Source organism: Pezoporus wallicus, unplaced genomic scaffold (assembly GCF_028554395.1).
Source record: "Pezoporus wallicus isolate ANWC-B61680 ecotype Strahan unplaced genomic scaffold, APGP_CSIRO_Pwel_v1 contig_5785, whole genome shotgun sequence".
NCBI lineage: Eukaryota > Metazoa > Chordata > Aves > Psittaciformes > Psittacidae > Pezoporus > Pezoporus wallicus.
Window position 1 is genome coordinate 6,824,123 of NW_026641150.1, and position 21,717 is coordinate 6,845,839.

The following is a 21,717-nucleotide window of genomic DNA, read 5'->3' on the forward strand; positions in this document are numbered from 1 at the left end:
GAAGTATTAGTTAAAGCTCGTATTTCAACATTATGTTAACGCATCATACCTGATACAAAAGTGAAATAGTTATCCAAACAGAGCTCTTTACTAGAAAGATCAAACTTACACTGCAGCTTGATCTTGCTAATGGCATCTATGACTAAAGTCCCTACTTTCAAGACAGCATAGACCGTATTTAAGAATTCAAGTCTCCAAATACTGGTGGATAAAAAATTGAACATGAGACGGCAGTGCCCACTTGCAGCCCAGAAGGCCAGCTGCCTCCTGGGCTGCATCAGGAGTGTGACCAGCAGGTTGAAGGAGGTGATCCTGCCCCTCTACTCTGCTCTCGTGAGAGCCTACCTGCAGTACCGTGTTCAGCTCTGGGGCCCCCGAATACAAGAGAAACATGGACCTCCTTGAGTGGGTACAGATCAGAAGGCTGGAGCACCTCTTTTATGAGGGCAGGTGAGACTGTTGGGGCTGTTCAGCCTGGAGAAGAGAAGGCTCCAGGGAGACCTGATTGAGGCCTTTCGGCATTTAAAGGGGGCTTATAAGAAAGACGGGCAGACTTTTTAGTAGGGCCTGTTATGACAGAACAAGGGGTAATGGTTTTAAACTGAAAGAGGGCAGACTTAGATTAGATACAAAGAAGAAACTTACAATGAGAGTGGTGAGGCACTGGCACAGGTTACCTAGAGCAGTGGTAGATAACCCATTCCTGGAAACATTCGGGGCTCTGAGCAACCTGATCTAGTTGAAGATGTCCCTGATTATTACAGGGGTTGGACTCGATGACCTTTGAAGGTCCCTTCCAATCCAGACTATTCTACGATTCTGTGATGTTGATTATATATTTATATGTACTGAATACAATATAATTACTATAAAACATACCACAATTACATTTATCTTTATCCAAACACATACGATTCTGTACCTATTGTTGTAAAAGCGACAGTTTCTCATTAACAGCTAATCATGAGTATGTTACTATATGTAAGTGAAAAACATCAGAAAAAAAACCACTCATTTTTGAAATATCTATCATACCTGATAACAATTAACGATGAAACAGTTTTATTAAGAACTGGAGTGAACTTTACTTTGACAGACTTTCTCTCACCAGGTTTTAGTATTAGGCTTAAAACTGAATGACGAGCCATTCCCTTTGTAAGTCCTGCAGTGCTTTGTAGTGGATGTACCTTTAAAGAGTATGGAAAACAAAGTGACACTTTTAAAAATTGGTATTTTTTACATATATTTGATAGAAATTATATTATTTTAGTTAGAAAATTGGTTTTGCCATAAAGAAGTGTGCTACCCAATGACATAATGGCCTTTTTTAACCAGAAGGTCTGATAGCACATGTATTCCCTACTTACTAAGTAAACTATCTGTATTTATTAAGAAGCAGAACACAGTAAGACAGAACTGAGCTAAACTACACCCTGTGGATTCATAAAGTTCTAGGAGAAGAGAGAGTTCAGAAGTTCTTAAATGTGCATTTAAACACTAAATTAGCATTAAGCCATTACGTAACACTTTCTATCCTCAAAATTTTCCATTGTTAAAATATTTGGGGCATGTATAAGGGGGGAAAAGCAAACTTAAAGTAGAAGAACTATTGAAAAAAGTGTATTTTGCTAAATTTGCCTTTAGACACTGTAAGCATTGAACTGTTAATCTAAACCAAAGTGCAAAGAGAGGGGAAAAGGCAGGTACATTGCAAGAGAAAGTGTTCAGGATGTGGCATGCTCTATATGAGAGAGTATGCACTTAAAGTTGTCCACAAACCCTGAATCACCTGAAGAACAAAGCAATGGAAAACTCAATACTCTGCTGATTTTAGAACTAGCAACCACTACACTGAAGAAAATAATCTTGTATCAGTAAAACAAGAATTAAACATAGTTTTCCTGTAACTTCCACAACGTTATAATATAACGTAAGCATACAGAAAAGTGACATTTTAACTGCTACATCTGAGGAAATACTTTTTTTCCCAATTTCCGGAGAGCATCCAACAAAAGCACCACATTTTTCACATTTGAAGACACATACAACTAAACTCTTATTAAAACAAACAAAAAAAAAATTAAAAGTTTAAAAATATAAAGAATGTATTGAAATACTTACACAGTTTCTGAAGACCTGGAACTCTAGAGTCCTCAGGTTGAAATTAGCTGGCTTACTCAAATTAAACCTGAAACAGACGTACATTTTGTTCTTACTCTGCATCAGGGAAAATAACGACAAACTTGCCTTCATGGATTTCACCTACCTTTGGTAGGACTTAAACAATATGCAGCTGAAAGGTTCGTTTGATTTTTTTTTTTTACATCCCTCCCCCATCCATCAAGTTAAGGAAGAAATGAAACAATTTTAGCTCAGCAAAAAATACAGATGTGTGTTCAATGGCAATCAGCCTAGATTCAGTTCTCAACTGGCCTCATGATTCAATTCTAAAAGTGGCCAACACTGTAACTGCCAACACAGCTGCCAAATACTGCATGCAATTTTGCAAAACTCATTTTGCTGCAGAGTGAGAATGCCCAAAGTACTCTAAAACAATACTTACCGTTCCAACATCTTATCGACAAAAGCGGATGGGTTAGAATACAGAGCGATAGGAAGGAACTGAACATGCACAGGAACATCAGCTGGATTCTCTAGAAAAATTTCTTCTTCCTGTTCATAAACACAATTTTTTTAAGTTTACATTAGGATGAATGTAATTAGAAATACTTATTAAAATGCAGTGCCTACAAAATGATACTATCAACAAAATAACTTACTGATGAACCGTTAGTGTTGGTAAGAGGGAAGCTTAGATGGCGTGGTGAGCTAAGTATGGACGGCCATGCCATTTCTGCTGTAATTTTCAGCTGGACATCCTTCTGGAGATCTGTGTCTACTTCAAATACGGCATTCAGTCTGGAAAAAGTTATAAAACTTACTTTACAGGAAGAAAATAGGAAAAGCCTGGAAAAATCTGAGGGCTTAAAAGCACTCTGACAACATTAGTTTGAGAAAAAAGCACAATACATTATATTTATATGCGCTTCAGAAACCCAATGAGCTCTGCCCATATGTACCGCTACTAAAATGCACAACAGAAACCATCAAAGCATGCTACAGGAGTCCAACCCAAAGATTCTTAAGATGCTCTCTATGAAGTGTTACAGTCAACATCCATTCACTCATTCCAGGTTCTGTTATGGCCTTTTACAGATAAAAGTGAGCAGAAAAAGATGGTAGGGCTTATGCACTGCATCACAAATCTTTTGGTACTTGTATTTCTCTTAAATCACTGCTCTCTGGACAGCGAGACAAAAATGCTCTCTTTCATTAGAAAGTACCCAGCTCCTACTATTGCAGAAACAAATTTTGATAACATAACTGAGATTCAGATCAGTATTTTTCAGTAAGAAAAATAACCCAAAATGATTTGCAAAGGCATAAGCAGTAGGAAGGAAAAACATCAGTCCTGCTACATTCTGCTTTCAACACATTATTCAGACATCCATTATCCAGAACATGTATTCTGCCTGCGCATGTGTAATGTAATGGATACATCCTCTCCATCCGTGGAGAGGAGGGATACCATCCAGTGGGACCCTGACAGGCTTCACTGGTGGGCCTGTGCACCCATGCTCGTGGCAGAGGCTTGGAACTAGATTACCTTTAAGGTCACTGCCAACCCAACCATTCTGTGATAATAAGTGCCTACACTCCTGCCTAACAAATCTAAAGCAAAGCTGACCCAGTCACACTTTGTGACAACTATTTCTGTCAGTGAATGAAGTTCTTTGCTATCAACCCACCTCTGTAACAGACTTGGTTCCTGTTCTTCCCTATAAGCTCTCCACCAGGAGCTGAAACAAGACTAACAGTATTGAGCTCTCCAGTCAGCACAACAGATGAAATGCTAGACTTCAAACCTAGAGAAGCAGTTTGGAGACACTTCAAATGAAGTCAGACCTCTCTGTATTCAGAAGGAGCAGTTGCTCCTTTGCTGAATGCTACCTTGGTTAATTTTAACTCTCTTTAAAAGCATTACATATTTTAGGTTATATATTATATTGAATAATATTAAAACATTGTCTATTATTCTAGCTAGAACTGCTACTTAGTCAGTAGTTTCTAATAGAATTGTGCTTCACTGTCCTCTTACTGTAGGCAATAGGACATTCTTCAAGTTAAATAGATATCGTTTAGATCAAATTTGTTCAGGAGTTACCAGTATTAGAACAAAAAGTGATAATGGAGGTATGCTTTAGTTACTCTATTTAGCTATGCACAGTCCTTTTGTTTCTCCACAAACACACATACATTTTTGGAAAGGTAATCTGGATGCTATCATCACAGAAGACACATGCCCTCATTGTTAATGCCAATTCTGTCTCTTGGAGATTAAATCACCCTATGCACGAGAAGGCAGATGTTTAAAAGGTATACAGCAGCCTACAGAGTTTAACTTTTCCTAAATCTTAAATAGCAATCAATCACCTTCTATTTAGCATACCTCGAGGAAGAATACCAGGCAATTTGATCATTCACTGAAATGCAATAATCTTAGAATAGTAGCAATAGGAAACCTTATGAAATATTAGAGGGATATTGAGGTTACTACTTTAAAATGGATTAAGCGGGGACACCGTATAAAGATTATAATCTCATTTTGGAAATTTTTGCACAGCAGAGACTGCCTCACTGCTGCCATTTTTGCAACAATTGCAGCATAATCCAGTGGAAAGTAACTCTGAGTATGGTCTGTGACTTGAGGAAATTAGTACTGCTTTTTAAACTTCTAAAATATTCCCATTAGAGGTTTTGCAGAGAAAGCCAAGTAACTCCTTCTTGACCTCCTCTCAAAGAGCACTGCAACGTTAAGGAAGCTTGTATTTTGTAAAAGCACACATACACAGAATTATCTTGTGATTTAAGGCTTGAGAAAGTAACAGGGATAAAATACTTACCTATGGCTTGAGTTCTCTTTAATTTCTGTCCATTCTTTGAATAAGTTCTCATGCAAATCCCAGTCAGAATCCCATGCATCTTCTTGCATTGCTATGCTGTGCTGAGCTTTAGATTCCGCTTTAAGAAATAATATATTTTTAAATTCTTCACGTAAAATCATTTCTTACAGAGAAATCTTTAAGGCTTTTATTAAAGTTGAAATTACTTACATTTAGATAGAAAAGGCAATCCTACATAACAACGATCTCCACACTGTAAACCAGGATCAAAATAAATATTTGCGATCTGCAAGACAGGTAAGAACAGATCAATTAAGAAACAGCACAGGAAATCTAATGACCAAAGGAAAACAAAAGAAATAAGATTTCTGATGACCGATGAAGCTTAACATATGGTATATGTGAGAGAACTTGTAAACATATAGAAATGAGGCATAAGCAAACCTTTGACTTTTTTCCAGGCTCTAAATCTTCTTTATTGCTTCTTAGCCTCTTATAATAAAACCTTACATCTTCTGTCAGGGAACGTATGTGTTGTATTTTCACTTTCTGAGAAAAGGAGTTCATGATGTTCAGGCTGTGGTGAACCACTTTCCCCTAAAGAAAAGAAAGGATGAAGAAAGTCTGCAGGATATGCATATGTATTCACTTCTGCAGGCTGGCAAAGACCACAGCAGGGGAAATGTTAAACTGAGATTTTTAATTATGTTATCTTAAAAAAAAAAAAAAAGCAAAAAAAAAAAAGCCACTTGTAACGCTTCAAGGCAAGTGTCTGTGAAGTTGTATTCTCTCCTCCATCTGCTTCCAAACACAACTCATCCCTCTTTCAAAATTAAGTACACCTTAAGTGTCTCAAAGAGCTGCAACACGAGTTCTGCTTAATCAAATCATGTTAAAAAAATAGCAGAGGAGGAATGGCAAAAGAAAACTTCTGGTTTCTGAGCCTCCTATTACAAAAGGGAAACAAGCTTCTTGTAAGAGATCCAATACATAGTTGTTGGTATTCAGAAAGAACCTGAAGGGAACTTTAGTAGTGAAGCTACAGGTTACAAACACTACAGGTGACAGAGGGCACTTAAGAAGACAGGTACAACCCTCCTTCTCACTCCCACAGAACATGTAGTTTACTTGTTCGTCATGATCAGGATCATTACAATGCTCAAGCTCTCCCCCTGCTCTCACTTGTAAATCCATGATTCCATGGCCATGTTTTTCACCTAATCTCAAAACCAAATCCTGACAAGTAAACAATAAATAAAAAGCAAACCAAACCAAACAATGGAAATGCACAACTTGGGACCACTGGCAAGAATCCAGATTTCTATAAACTAAAGGAATACAAACAAATTTAAATACTCAAGACTATTTTCCAATGAACACAACTGGAGTTTCTCATGTTCCCCTTAAATCAACACCTTCAGCTTTTTAAAAATTTCTTTAAGGTCACAACTGAAGTGGAGAGATGGGAGAGATGCACTTCTGCAGGCTCATAATCTGCCTGTGGCCTCAGGAAATAGTCACATACTATAACAGCCTCAAGAATAGCAACTGCAGAAGGAAAGAATCTGCAAGAATAAATCTCTAAACAGTATAGTCTTGTTAAGCTGAACAGGAGGTATACCTGAGCTTCAACTATGGAATTCTATGAGTAACAAACTACCATCAACTGGGCAAGATAAAGGGTTGTTAAGCTCTGTAGAATAAATCAACAGTATTTTACTAAAGCCCTTATGCAGCATTTAGACATGAAACAACAGATAAGGGAAGTCTTTACCCATCAGTAATAAGAAAAACAGAACAAAGCTACTTAACATACAGGTCCTCAAAGATGAGCTTTGATCAGGGAAGAGTTGAGAGGTAGCACTGTGAACTAAAAATGCCATTGTAAAGCACAAGTCAGTGCAGTTAAGATCTGTTTAAATCAAGACACTGCTCTTTACAAGGCCTGTACGCTGTCAGTATACTGCTGACAGACTTTGACAGAATACCAGAAATCACACTTAGGTGCAAATACACTAAAATTATAAAGCCAGCACTGGGAACTGGGCAGCTGCAAGAGGATTACATCCCAGGTACGAACTGAAATCAAGTGTTACTGAAATTGTAGTGCCTAGTTATTCCTGGACCTTATAGCTGTCAAATGCCTCTTCCAACACTGAAACAAGAAGAACTGATGCTATTTTAGGCTTATTGTCATAAGTAATGGATGCATTACAAACAACTACATGTAAGAGTATCATGAATTCAGTGATCACAAGTTTATTTTTAAATGAGTCTAAGAAAAAGGAAGACTGCTGTCAGTGTTCTCAAATATCAAAAGAGCTAATAAGTAGTAAGTGAAGCTGACTGCTCTGAAAAGCTTGGGGCTTAAACAAAGAGAACAGTCTAGAATCTTGTCAAAGGTGATAATTACATCTGAATCTATACCCCCGAACAAAATACTGGAAGCCAAAGGTCCTCTGAATGAACAATAATGTGCAAACTACTAGAAAAGAGCATGAAACCAATAAAAACCACAGCAGCCTGGGGATGAGAAAGAATGACGATAGCTATGGCTTAGGGGCTGAGAAACAGGTGCTACAAGTAGTAGTACCTGCCAAAACAAAACAAAACAAAAAAATCAAGCTGACCAAGACCTTGGGCATATACTAAGATACACTGAGCAGCTCTTCAGCAATTCCAGTTGGACCAAAATAAAGCAAAGATTTAAATAAAATTAATTCCTTATGGCCCAACATGGAACAAAGTATTTTCATGTGGCATTCAAGAGGGACAACGATTTTGCCAGGAATCAGGATATATAAATTAGGATACAGAATACAGAAATTGCTCTCTTTTTAGTGAAAGGGAAACAGACCTTTAAGTTATTTCAGTTTATGAAAGGCTTATCAAGCAGCTCATAGATGAGGTTACAGATACAGTAGTCAGTTCAATAAATAGTCATATAATGGTGAGGCCATATAGTCAAAGAGAAAACGCAGATCCTCAAGATAAAAAAAAAAAACAAGTGATCTTTGCAACAGAACAAATTGTGAAGTGGGAGCACAGAAGGCAGATAATGGGGCAAATGCAGCAATGGTTTACTGAAGTTCTGCTGTCTGACCTATCTCCCTCCAATAAGATTAGTGTGATACTTTGTTAAAAAATAACCATTTATCTAGTAGACATGAGGTAAAGCATTTAGTAAAGTGTTAGTAAAAAATTATTACTATCTGAGTGCACAAATTGTAAGATAAGCAGGAGATACTGAGGAGCTACTGGAAGAGGAGGTGAGAACAGGGTGCTCTACAACAGACAGACTATGCAAGACAGACAAGAATCAAAATCCATTTCCACCAACATGCATGGAGTTAGTTTTACCCTTTCAGAAAACTGCCATCTCTTTTTGCTACTTCCCTCCCTCCCTCCAGTTTTCAATCTGTTTTCCTATTATTTTCCTTATGATTTTCCATCATATTACATTCCCCACTAATCAGAAAGTCACAAAGTTCAGACTTCAATGAAATACCAACTGCAAAGTCAATATACCTTAACTGCCTATGCTTCTATGGTTATTCTGAATGCCAAGTGAGAACAAGTATTATCCGGTTAATAGCTTACTGCCTGCGTCTGTAGCCCTGAGCAAAGAAGCTGCTTTCAGCACTCACTGAATAAACGCTACTGCAGGAGCGTGCATGAAAATAACCATTACATATTTTGGCAGAGAGCTGCAGACCCACATGGCTTGCTTGATTTCTTGTTCATGTACTTTACCATGGACCCTCAAGAGATATGCTTTCAGAGTGGAAGGACTACAGTAATACTTCCACAGAGACCAAGGACTTCCTATACTAAGACACCAGTTAATTAACTGACTTTGTCATCTTTGGTATTACACCTGAATTTGAAAAATGCATTTGTGCAGTTTCATCTCTCTCCTACTCTTGGTGCTAAATAACACGAATTAGTAATAACATGTGACCTCAGCTGTCAGAATGACGCTGCAAAGATATCAAGTTTGGGATCATATCAGTGTTCCATGATCTCATTCAAGTAGGCAGTAGAGAAGATGTAGGGACAGCTCATGTTGGGGGGGAAACAAAAAGAAAAACCAAAAAACCCAACCAAAACTAGTGACAAACTGAATCGTAACAGTTCAGTAGCACAATCATTCCAGCAATTTGGCATGAAACAACTCAAGGCAGTGGTTTCTCTTGAAGAGAACAGATAAATAAGAACGCAGCAAGGAAACATGAAATGCTATGAGCCAACCCTCTTACCGGAAAAGAAGGTGGAAGAAAAACATGTTTGGGGGAGCAGATCAGCGAGCCTACAGCAATCACTGCCTTCACTGGTATGGTTAAAATCTGGGGAAAAAGAACAAATAAGTTTAGAAAAAAATATTTGAATTGCAGCCTTTAAACATCTCTTCCACTTTTAAACTGCACAGAATAACAAACCCCTGAAATTCTACAATTAATGCAGTCTACGCTTATATACACATTTAGAACATGAAGATATGATTTCAATACATCATCATATTCAGAACAGACACTTCATATCACCAGGAAGCACACCTTTGCTCAGTTATACTTAGCACCATTCCAGACGTAAAACAAAAGCACAGTTTAAACAGAAGCTCTCCAGTGGGGCATTATATAGGTCTCACTTGAATGGGGCTTACTTTGTTGGAACACAGGAGGATAACATTTTTAAACTAAATGAGTATGAGGGAAGAAGACAACATAAGTAGTCATAGTAAGACTGCAAAATAGATGTAGACTTAGAAAAAAGAGTGAAAGGGATGGCAATGAGATCCTTTCTGTGTATTATTAAAGCTGTATTTATGTATCATACATATATATATATATAAAGCTACATAAATATAGCTTACACAGATTCTATAACTGAAGGGTCACATACCTGCATGAGCATATTAAAAAACCAAAAAAGGTTAAAAACCACAGCTAACTGGCAGAAATTAGGAATGTCCCCTTTTTTGTAGCTTCATCAGAACCATACAATAAGGTATGTAGTTTTCTGACTTCGTAAGTCATGTCATTTTTTTTCCCCTACCTGTATCACTCAAAGATATTTAATACAGATTCCGTTATGTATTAGAATCTCCCGTTTGCAAAATAATTTATTAACAGGGAAGGCATAAAAAGTTGAATATTTACTGGTTGTTCTTCTCTCCCTTATTAATCTTAGTGTAAGGACTCTGTTTCATCAACAGTCAGCATACTGCTATTTCTTCAAAACAACTTTCACGTCGGGTTTTGACACAAAAAACCCCTCTGAAATTATCTCTCAATTTCAGTAAATGATAACGTACCCAAAAGTACATTGTCAGCATGTGTTATGCCAAAAGATCCATGCATTGATGCTTTGAGCATGTGTCAAGTCTTTGATGAACCCATGCCTCAAAACACTGGGTCAGATTTAAATGAATATTTCTGAAAGCCAGATGAAAATCATAATGAATATCATTCTTTATTCCTTCAGAGAAGGCACAGCATAAGTAGCATTACTGTTGCTTGACACGAGGTTAACTTGCAGAGATAACTTGATCTCCAGAGGTTCCTTTCAACCTAAACTTCTCTCTATATTGCAATCTGTTCACTAATACAAGTCTTAAAACTTCACATCTACAAACTGGGCACTTAAAAAAATTCATGAGCAACGCTCATGAATATACAACCAATATACCTCATAATCTGTCGTGATTTGTACAGCTCCATCATGAATTCCTTCAAGTTCTTTTGCTATTAGTTTTACTCTAAACACGGCATAATAACCCATTGCTAGTATCACCTGTAAAGGGTAGAAAAAGAGTGTTTCATTAAAAGGAAAGAAAATTCACTAAAAAACATACCCAACATCATCTTATTTCTTTTAAGTGAATCAAAATCCAACTGAAATAACTGTCCATGGTAAAAAGAAAAATTCAAACATGTAAGATACTAGCACAAAAATTATCAGTTCCTTGAGGTGATAAATTCCACTCCTCCCAGATAAATGACAAGCATCATCCGAGGGTATTAAGTTACTGTTTCTGAGGCTTCCCCTTTCAAAATCCAACCAATCTGAACATAATATTGCTTCCTAAAAATAAATCATTAGAATCCTATATGGTTTAGCATAGTCAAATTCAGACAAAAATTAAGGATTCATATCCTCCTCCCCCTGATAAAACAAAGCTGCAAGCAGTTGCGGAGATTTGTGTTTATTTTCCCCCGTCCTAAATCTAGCTTTAAGCAATGATTCAAAGGATTACTTACTGAAGACTGATCAGATGCACTAGCATTTTGTAGCTCATGGTGGTTTGCAATTATTGTTGTTCTGTTTCCCTTTTCAGTGGTCAGAAGTTCTATGGCCAAACCATCCCCTATAATATGCCAACTTTTTATAGCCAGCTTAAAAAGAACAAAAGGGAGTGTTTTCAGTAACAACACTGACGTAGATTTTTTTAAACGGCAAACTAAAAATAAATCCATCCTTACCTCTATTGGATTGCTGTTGATGACTGCAAATAAAATGCTCGTAGCTTCTGTTGCACTCAATATGCCAAAATCTATAAACCGTTCCTCAGTTTTTGGAGGCAGTACAAAGTACTAGAAAAAGTGATAAAGGAATTTTAGCATAAGCTAACTAGAAAAATGTGCTCAAACACTAAGCTCATTAACAAATGCATTAATAAATCTAATACTGCAGTACTGGGACAATCCCAAAATTCTGTACATTGTGTATGTAAAACCAAAGGGAACAAAAGAATTTTTCGGCAGTGACCAAAGCTGTCTGAGGAAAATTATTTTTGGTAAACGTTTGATAAAATAATTTTGAAATTAAAAACCCCATCCTCCCATAGAAATAGAATAGAGAATTAAAACAGTCCTATGAAGTCTGCCTCTAATTAGACTAAAATACCTACAGAAAATAAAAAGGGAAAATACTTACATCTAAAAATCCTGTGTATGCTCTGACAGGTAGGTGAAATTTAGAAGCATTGGTGATAAGTAAAATATTATTATCTATATGAACAGATGATGTGGAAGGCATAAAATGAAGTGTAAAAATGTATCTGGATTCATTAGGCGGAATTAAGACCGGTTTACTGAAGTTCTGCACCTAGATCAGTGAACAACGAAGATCCATGTTACAATTTAACAAAGTGCAGCACATTTAAATATTTACTATTAGGTAAAAAACGTTCACTGAAATGGGGCTTACTTTAAACATTGGTTTTGCTTCTTCTGGTAGCACAACATCATGTATAAGGACTGCAAAACCGAATGTGTTTGTTAGATAGATCAGTCTTTCCACGGAATCAGCAGCACTGTCACGGATGTGAAACAGTGTGGCAGCATGATCAAATCCTAAATATCTATTTAAAAAAACAGTATGAGAAAAATGCAGGGTTTCCTCAAACATGCGATGTTTTTCTTGCACAAAAGACTAAAATTCAATTAATAAAACAGAAATGAAGGTATATATCCCACTGCATGCTGAAACTATATTAGCATTACAGGTACATTGATCATTCAGGAATTCAAACAAGATGAGAAAAATACATAAATCAGCACATTAAGAAGAATAAAAACAAGTGTTTAAGTGTTAAGATAGTCTGCAAATCACACATATTCCTTATTAACCAAATCAGCCATCTGCAACACAGAAATTCTGACAGGTAAGGTTTACCTTGTTTGCCTTTAAAATACTCTGTCAGTTCTGTTGATAAAGTTGCACACTGGATTTCAACAATATTTTACAAGTCAACTTTGCCACACTTTGTAAATAAATATCAAAAATAAGGCAGCCCTGACAATTCTTTTTTGATTGAAACCATTTTCTCCACCCTTATTTCATAAAGTCATAGAACAGCAAATGCAAAACTGGAAAAATTTCCAATACTGCATTTTGAAACTGTCTCATCTGCAGCCTTAAACTGCTCTGAAAAAACAACTCACTAAAGTCACTTTGAACCCAAGCCTTGAAACTAGCTTATGCATTAAACTAAGACCACATCACCTTCTAGTGTAAAACCCGAAAAATTCAAACAAGTAATTGCTCTTCTAAAGGAGCTCCAGATTGAGAAAACCTGGGTATAAATTCTTTATATCCCCTCTCTCCCTGAAATGGCTAAATTCCCTGCGATATTTGCTAATATACAGCACTCAGTTTTTGAACTGTTACTGTTACTCGCTCAATTACTGTAAGCTTACCCATCCAGCACTTCTGCTTGATACGGTATTTCAAGTTTAGAGTAGCTCTTTTCTTTTGCTTTAACAGTTATTTTCCCAGAAGACTGTGACGCCTTTTTTGCTTTTGATGCTGTACACGTAAGAATATAAGAAGTTTGTTAAAGCAGACAAGAAACAAACAAAAAAAAACAAACCCCAAACCCAAAAAATCCATTAGGTTAGACCAGCATGGGTAGAAGAATAAAAGCACAGAGCTAGCCCAGAAAAAGAAAAATGGCTCTTGAAGAAATTTCAGGATGCAACTGACATGGAGTAAAAGTCTAGGAAGTAGGAGATCGGAGCTCTGAATTCCACCCCTTTAACACCAGTGAGCTGATCTGCCTAAGTAAGTAAGCTTATCTATGATGGCAAAGCCTGGCTGTTTCTGTAAAATACCCAACTTGGATATATGATTCTATGATGCTATGTCCAGAGCATAACTCAGATCCCAGGTGAGCCGAATTCCCCACTTAAAGGTATGAAATATACATATACCTCTGCTAACTTAAACTTGAGATGAATGGGCTCCTCACTTAGAACTACCAGATGAGCACAACTTTGGGAAGGACATTTTAAATACAAAGAAATCAAAGATATACTAGACTTTACAGAATTAGAAGCGAAATCCACGTACAAACCCAAACTACACAAGCTCCTCTCTATCCATACAACTTCTAAAATTATGTCTGAAATGAAAACCATTGCATCTATAAACTTCCATTTTTGAGCAATCCAGGCAGAAAAACTTACAGCACTAACAAATACCCTGAAGCAGTAACATCATTACGACAGCTAATTAGAACACCTATAAAAATGGAGGTCCCTTTCCTAGAAAAAGTCAGCATAGTTTTTTACACTCATACTATATAGGAGGAAAATGATACAACACTTCTTCCATGATGATATAAGTGAAAGTCAGTATCAACATGCATAACATATCTTTGTATGAAAGGTACCAATAAAAGGTTTTTCCACCTTCACCTCCCTTTTTCTTAAACATGAATTCAAGATAGCAAAATAAAATAAGACAACTTTCACAGTATGGTTCTCAAGAGCACAACAGAGCTTTGTTTCCATGGGCATTCCATCATAAAATTTAGAATTAAGACTTCAGATTCTTTTTTAAACTTCATAAGGATCAAAGGGCAATTTCTTCTAATATGCATTACTGTGAGGAACACATCCTGGTTTGATTTCTCAAAACTAAATCTCTATTTAGACAAATTCTGTATTTTAAATAATCAATGTCTTAACATAAAAATAATGCTTATTATTTTTAGAAATAGGGAAATTTTTTTAATAGAAGAATTAAGAATTCCTTCTCTTCTCACCAGTATTTACCAGTCTAAGTTGCCTGCTGATTATGATCAGACAATCCCTTCAGAAATAACTGAAGGCAGAACTGTAAGCTTTTTCCAGGTAGGAAAATTCCATTTCCTTCTCAAAATTATCAGTAACATTTTGTTAAGGGAATGAAAATAATTCATGACATTTCAACAAGTTTTAAGAATCACTTGAAAAGTTCTAAGAAGACAGAAGTAGTACTTACCATCAAAGCTAATACTTGCAACTTTGGTATATTTACTTTCAGAGGCTTTTAACGTAACTGGCTTGAAATGTACTGTAATAGCTTCATTCTGTGGTGTAGGTCTAACACTCTGCAAACAATCAAAATATGAAGCACCTGTAAATTTATCATCATTAACAGACTATAAAGCCTTCACATATCCTTCAAAGTGATACAACTGCAACTAGTTTTGGCTGAGTTCCTACAGGCCTGTCTTTCCTACAATAAGGCAACATTATAAGAGGCTTTCAAACTTCTTTCAAGTTCTGCAAATTACTCTGTATGCAGTAAAGTGGGCAACAGAGTTCTGCTTGGGAATGCAGGATGAAATGAGAATATAGCCAGAAACATCTTAATAAAATAGAAAACAAGCATTATTTAAATCAGTATTCATTTTTTTTGTCTTAACGCTGCAGGGTTACACTGGCTAGACTATTTGCTTCTGGGGCACGCATTAACAAAGTTCTTAACTTGTGTAATTACTCGTGCTGATACAGACATCTACCTTGTCTCTGATCCCATGCTATCTGCAGAGCTGCCACACCAAAAAAAAAACCAAGCCCCCAAACCCCACCAAACTGTATAGAGAATGGTTTTGCAAATCTGAGATGGCACTCTTTCTATACCAACACTTTACAAGATCACCTTTTGCGTCTGAGGATTACTGTTTTAAACTAAATGAAAAAGGTAAATTGGCCATTACTAGAATAGCAATTGTGTCAGTTATCAGGCAGAGATGATTTGTAGAGATACTCATAACTATGCAGCACAATTATGGATTCCATGTCAACATCTGAAAACTCTATAAAGAGCGCTAGCAAAATCTTTACCTAGATTCCATGGAGAGAATCTGGGCACAGAGTATTTAAATACTCTTGTTCTTGTTTTGCTTAAAATTAGGATGGCTGCCATGATTTCTCCTCCCCAGATGTCTTCTGCTGTAAGAACAGCTCAGTTGCTTATGCAGCAGCTGTTAAGCTGCCACAAAGTACAGGATGCTGTATTAGGGAAACTGAGTGCTGGTTTACCTTATGCTGGGCTACAGAGGTTCAGCACCTGCCTCATAAGCAACTGAGCCCTTCTTGGTCAGAGAGGAGCAAAGGGAAAGCTAGTGACACAAACCAGTAACAGTTCTTTCGAACTAAGCTGTCCTTGATTGTAAATTAAAGCCATAAAATCATGCATACATAATTCAGTTCACAGACCACATGATCCTTAGAGGAAACCGGCAGCACTGCTCCTGCAGCTAATGAATAATCTCTGTTAGCTCAAGCAGAAGTTCTGTATTTTGGATTTATAGCACTGACCTTTGCCAGCCATCTGCATATACATAGTGCAAATATTTGCTATTTCTCTTAATGAGGCAGTTCATAATTATCACCATTTTCTTCTAATGAAAATCTATGCTATGTATCTGAGACCTTGAGGTATCTTTAAAAATAAAAGCTCTTAAAGCAGACGAAACCAAAGCTGCAATCAAGTTCTCAACTTTTGCATGACAGAAAGCATAACATTTCTATCTCTCTTCATGCAAGAGCCTGCTTTTTGATTATTGAAGTTTGAAATTACGCTGATTTCATTTAGTAAATCAAATTGAAAAATACTCACAAGGACAGCCTGTTGCCCAGAAACCTGGCAGGTTTCACTTAAACCACAGGTGTAACATCCTAGATGTATTTACCCAAAACATCTACAGCTAATGAATTTAGTTAAGGAAGGAATTTACACTGTTTTGCTGAAAATTTCTTAACTGTACCATGCACATTTCTCATTTGCTGCTTGACTGCATGCTATAAAAGGAAATACAGAATTAAGACAACTAAAAGTAAAACAAACATCCTCAAGAATCCTTTCAACTTCACTTTCCCCAAATTTTAACCTAAAGCAAATAAAGCCCAAGCAAAATCTGTCCTCAGATGTGCCTTAAGAATTATCAAATACGGACAGGTCATGAGGATACAGGCAAAACAAGTTCCATCAAGAATTTAATACCACCAATTCTCTGAAAATCTCCTAACAGCAACATCTGTGGGGAAGAAGGACTTAAATCAGATACACTTCAGTAACATTTGACTCTCCCATGGAGTGCATCCCAGTCAAGATTCCTGACCCTGCTGTATGAAGATGCAGTAAATATTTAGCATAAAACCATAAAATTATGACCTTAAATGTTCTTGGAGAACAGAGAAGGGAAAGAAAGCTTTATGCTATTGCAGCAGTTACTGGGAAAGACTTCAAAGGTTTAAGGACTTTCAGACTACACCTATTCTAATAAACTAAAGAGGAGAAGAGTATGGGTTGAAACTGGCATATGTTCATCCATACTGTTTACCTGTCAGCAGGCTTCTGAAAGTAGTTTTATCTTGCACAGCTAGCATGCTGCTCTAAAGACTGAGCAGGCTGTAGACTTCTGCTTTACAGATAGTAAAGACACAGCTGCCCTGCTGCAAGAGGAAAAAAGCTCTGTGGCTACAGGCAGCAGACTAAGGCTGAATTCATTTGTGTCAGAATCACCTTTGTATGGTTTTATTTGCTTTTACAGACAATTATTTTGTCAGTAATAACTTGGCCTTCAGTTTAAACAGGGACACACCTAACTAACTAAAGCTCATTTTCACCATAAAGCACCATTTAGAACAGCCACTACCTACTAGATTTTAATCCTTTAAGGTAACTTTCACTTGGTAACTTTGAGGCGCATGCAGACTGAAAACACAATGGAGAAGTAAACTACTTCTTGCAGGCTGATGAAGAGAAATAAAAAAATCTACTCTGAAGTATGTGAATTGTGACAGATTTATGTAAATATTTTCTTACACAAACACTTCTCTTCAAACCAAAAGAACTCAGTTTCAATATATGGCTGTCCTGAAGTTCCTGGGTCTTATAACATGATTCAGGAGCTCAAATTTTGAAGTGTGTCTTAGCTTTTAATAGTCAAAGGGGCTTAAACTGCCCTAAGGGAATACAAAATTTTCATACTAGAGAAGGCATAAAGTGCTCAACAATCTATATTTACTAGACTTTTGACAACATGGCCTAATTGCTGCAGCACGTTCATCCATGCTGCAGCAGTTCATCCGGTCATGAATAAATATGATTCTCCCTAATAATGGTGAAACCCTACAAAATGCACTTAAAGAAGCTGGTTTTTGTTTTTTTTTTTAAGACTTTCAGAACTCAAAAAAAAGCAATTCGAGTAACTTGCTCGTATTTTCCTCCACCAATTTGCTGGACCACAGCACAAGTTAAGTATTTAAAGGCAGAACAACTACAGCTGCAACTCCGGCAATAGTATTAGCAGTCTCTCATACACAGATGACCTGAAGATATTTAGTTCCTTCAGTACCCAGCTTAAATATACGCTAAATATAGCCTTGGCCTTTTCTTCTGACATTAAGATGAAATTTGTCACAGAGCTTTGTCCCACTGCTTTTAAACCCTAACTCTAAAGGGTCAGAAATCAATTTCTCAAGCTTTCCTAGAAATAAGCTACTCACCAGGCTCCTTCCAAAAATTCTTTACCCTTGTTTAGCACTTTCTATTTCCTTGATTGGCACAGCAACAGAAATTCATATCATCACAGTTCTTCAAATGCTAGGAAGGTTACAAACTTACAACAAAGTTGTGTCTTAATGAGAAGAACAATTGACTTGATGTGCCGTATGTGGCACACTAAAAATACATCATATCTGAACCTTATCTGCACCACATTTGCTGCTTTGACAGACAGCAAAAGAATAATTCAACTGAAGAAGTTCTGTCATGGCATGTAATGGTTATCAAATGACAGCCATAGACTACAGTCCATGGTTTATAGTCTATGGCTCAAAGACCATAGCTTAAAAAAAATTGGGTAGTTGGGTTTTTAAATAGGGGAGAGTATGAATTACGCATTACGTTATGTTAGAAGTGATACTGATGGTTTGAACATACAGGTATTTGCACTTGGGAAGTACTACACATTTTAGGGGAAAAAAAAATACCAAAACATACCCCCTCCCCCCCCCCCCAAAAAACAACCAAAAAACCACAACACAACAAAACAAAACCCACAAAATCTTAGAATCATAGAATCGTTAGGGTTGGAAAGGACCTTAAGATCATCTAGTTCCAACCCCCCTGCCATGGGCAGGGACACTGAACGCTAAATCATATCACCCAAGGCCTCGTCCAACCTGGTCTTGAACACCACCAGGGATGGAGCATTCACAACCTCCCTGGGCAACCCATTCCAGTGCCTCACCACCCTAACAGGAAAGAATTTCCTCCTTATATCCAATCTAAACTTCCCCTGTTTAAGTTTTAACCCCTTACCCCTTGTCCTATCACTACAGTCCCTAATGAAGAGTCCCTCTCCAGCATCCCTATAGGCCCCCTTCAGATACTGGAAGGCTGCTATGAGGTCTCCACGAAGCCTTCTCTTCTCCAGGCTGAACAGCCCCAACTTTCTCATTCCTACGCAAAACCCTGGCAAACCTAAGATGGACATGACATAGGACAGCAGACAGATGGAAAAATAATTTAATAAATCTACCAACTCTCTAACTGTAAAAACTCATATACAGGAGCTTTTTTCTTTTTCTCCATTAAAAACCCTTCATGAATGGCCACAAAAGACCTTACAGGATCATCTGACCTCACTAATGCCATACGCATTAGAACTTTGATGAAGTAAATTCTGTTTGTGCTACACTGCAAGCTTCTCTCCACTTGAAAATTATTAGTAAAGAACAACTTAGCAAGCATTGCAATGGACTAGTATCAGAGTGGCAAGTTATCCTCATTACTAAAAGAGAGTCCTGTTTCTAGTTTAAATTCATCTAGCCTCGGTTTCTACTACTTTATTGTTAAGTTTTTATTAGACCTCTTCTATTAAAATACCCTTCCCTACAGTTACAGCTATAAGCTTTAGAAACACAGAAATGTTCTCCAAGAGCTCAATAAGAAACTTTTGCCAATCCTTTAGTTATTCTCCTGGTTTCAACAGTTCAACACTTTCTGAAGTGCACTGGGACAAGGTATAGCTAGCTATACAACTAAATCTGGAAAAAAAAGGAAGACAGGAAGGGAAGAAGTGAGAAAAATAGTGGGCAGTGAGAAAAATGACGCAGGAAAAAGGTATGAATGAAGAAAGGCAGACTACCAGACTAGGGCCAAAATTCTGTAATAGAAACAGAAAGTAGAAAATCCAAAGCCTGGAATTCTGAAGCTGTCTGCAATAGATGTGCAGCTGTAGTGATCTCACTGGAAAGGGCTCTAGAGTGGTTGCAGTCCTTTCTTATTTCAAGCTACAAAGCAGATAACCTCAAGAAAACAAAGGTACTTTACAGTCTGCTCTTGAAAGCTACTCCTTGCTCATTTTAAAAGATAATGTTGGGCAATCACTTTATACACTCTCATGGGAGTGCGTGAGGAGGACGAAGAATCCCACAGACCCTGCATTCATCTCTCACTCACTGAACAGGAGTTAATGTTCTCAAGTATAAAAGCTTCCAGAGCCTTAGATATTACAGGCACAATCCATAAATTCCAGACCAGCCATTCGAAGAAAGGTATGAAAGCAAATGTAGATTATTTGTCTTACTACTAAATTATGTTTTCAGTCACGCATGACCTATCTTCCAATTCTGAACCTTACATGGTGAACCTGTGAATGATTAGTTTTTAAAAGAGAAAGTAAATTCAAGCAGAAAATTTCAAATGGAAAGGAAATAAAACTTACTGTAATTGGCACATCTTTTGTTCCTGAATTTAATAAATGCAGATTTAAAATTTTTGGCAGATCTGTTAAAGAACAAAAAACACACCTGGCTATTAGGGTATTTTAACATAACTTCATACAAAGTCAAACATAACTTCATACAAAGTCAAATGTTAGGGTATTTTAACACAACTTCATACATAGTCAAAGCTGGTTTCTTATAAATCTGTTGTTCAGTGTTAAAAAGTTAGACTAACATGACAGTACAACCAAAATAGCTAGTCTCAAGAATGATAAAGCTGCATTTTGGTGTATTGATAGGTATTATATGCTTCAGCTAACCATTTATATTTCTAACACATTAAGGAATGAATAAATAATTCTAAATTCAAATATACAAATAACGCTAAAAAAACACTACAATGAATGATTTTGACAGATGCACCAATATTCAGCAGAAACTAATCTTACTTAAAAATCTTTTCATGTTAAGTTGCAAGAAAAAGTACTTCAGAAGCTACCTTTTTTTTCAGCTGAATGAAGATTCATAGTGTTTTTCTTTGGTAATGAGTCCCTTTTACAGTTTCAAAAGATATCTTCAGCTTTACCACTTTCTGCCACATACATACATATTTAGTTTTATTAAGTAATATCAATTTTAAATGTAAAATGTTAATCATAAATGTTTGTATCACTTCAAGAAACCAGAAGATCTTATCATAAGAAATTTGATTCAGTTTGCACACTTTCACTATTGCCACGTCTGAAAATTATTTAAACTTAAGCATAGGTAAAGTAACCTTTCAAAAAAGTTCACAAATTAAGTAAACTGACAATGGTTTCCAGTTTAAACCATGTGCAACTGTGTAAGACTAATGTTATTACTAGACTTATACCTGGATGTGCAAGCTACTGCTTGCTTGTACACATCTCAAGTATACTTGCAGAAGAATACATTTGTGCACTATTCTAACACTGTTACCGGGCTCTTGAAACTCTGGCTTTTAAAAAGCATTTTAAAGTTTGCAGACTTTGCCAGAGGCAACCTTGAACAGCACAAAGGTAACAGGGCTTTCTCCTCCCCACCCTATTCCTTACACATACTTTGAGACCTAAAGCATAGTTTACCTTGTGTTCGTAGTGTACCAAAATCTAGCATTTCTGTTGATGAATAGATTCCTGGTGCTTTAAGAAAGAATAAAAAAAAAAAGAAAAAGAAAAAAAGTTACAATTTTCTTGTTACACTTGATATACCTAATTAAC

General features: G+C 36.7%; 1 protein-coding gene across 1 annotated transcript in view; it reads right to left on the reverse strand.

Annotated features, from left to right (window-relative positions):
* Positions 1-21,717, reverse strand: part of TMEM131 (transmembrane protein 131) — a 100,047-nt gene that overhangs the window by 22,990 nt on the left and 55,340 nt on the right. Inside the window, exons 10-26 of the mRNA XM_057422199.1 lie at positions 21,583-21,639; positions 20,476-20,537; positions 14,733-14,841; positions 13,166-13,274; positions 12,174-12,327; positions 11,901-12,071; positions 11,447-11,557; positions 11,225-11,359; positions 10,653-10,757; positions 9,224-9,310; positions 5,409-5,561; positions 5,175-5,250; positions 4,965-5,082; positions 2,781-2,919; positions 2,564-2,673; positions 2,122-2,188; positions 1,036-1,187 (exon numbers count right to left, since the gene is read on the reverse strand). Of these exons, the coding sequence (XP_057278182.1) occupies positions 1,036-1,187; positions 2,122-2,188; positions 2,564-2,673; positions 2,781-2,919; positions 4,965-5,082; positions 5,175-5,250; positions 5,409-5,561; positions 9,224-9,310; positions 10,653-10,757; positions 11,225-11,359; positions 11,447-11,557; positions 11,901-12,071; positions 12,174-12,327; positions 13,166-13,274; positions 14,733-14,841; positions 20,476-20,537; positions 21,583-21,639 (1,915 nt within the window). The remainder of the gene's footprint in view (positions 1-1,035; positions 1,188-2,121; positions 2,189-2,563; positions 2,674-2,780; positions 2,920-4,964; positions 5,083-5,174; positions 5,251-5,408; positions 5,562-9,223; positions 9,311-10,652; positions 10,758-11,224; positions 11,360-11,446; positions 11,558-11,900; positions 12,072-12,173; positions 12,328-13,165; positions 13,275-14,732; positions 14,842-20,475; positions 20,538-21,582; positions 21,640-21,717) is intronic.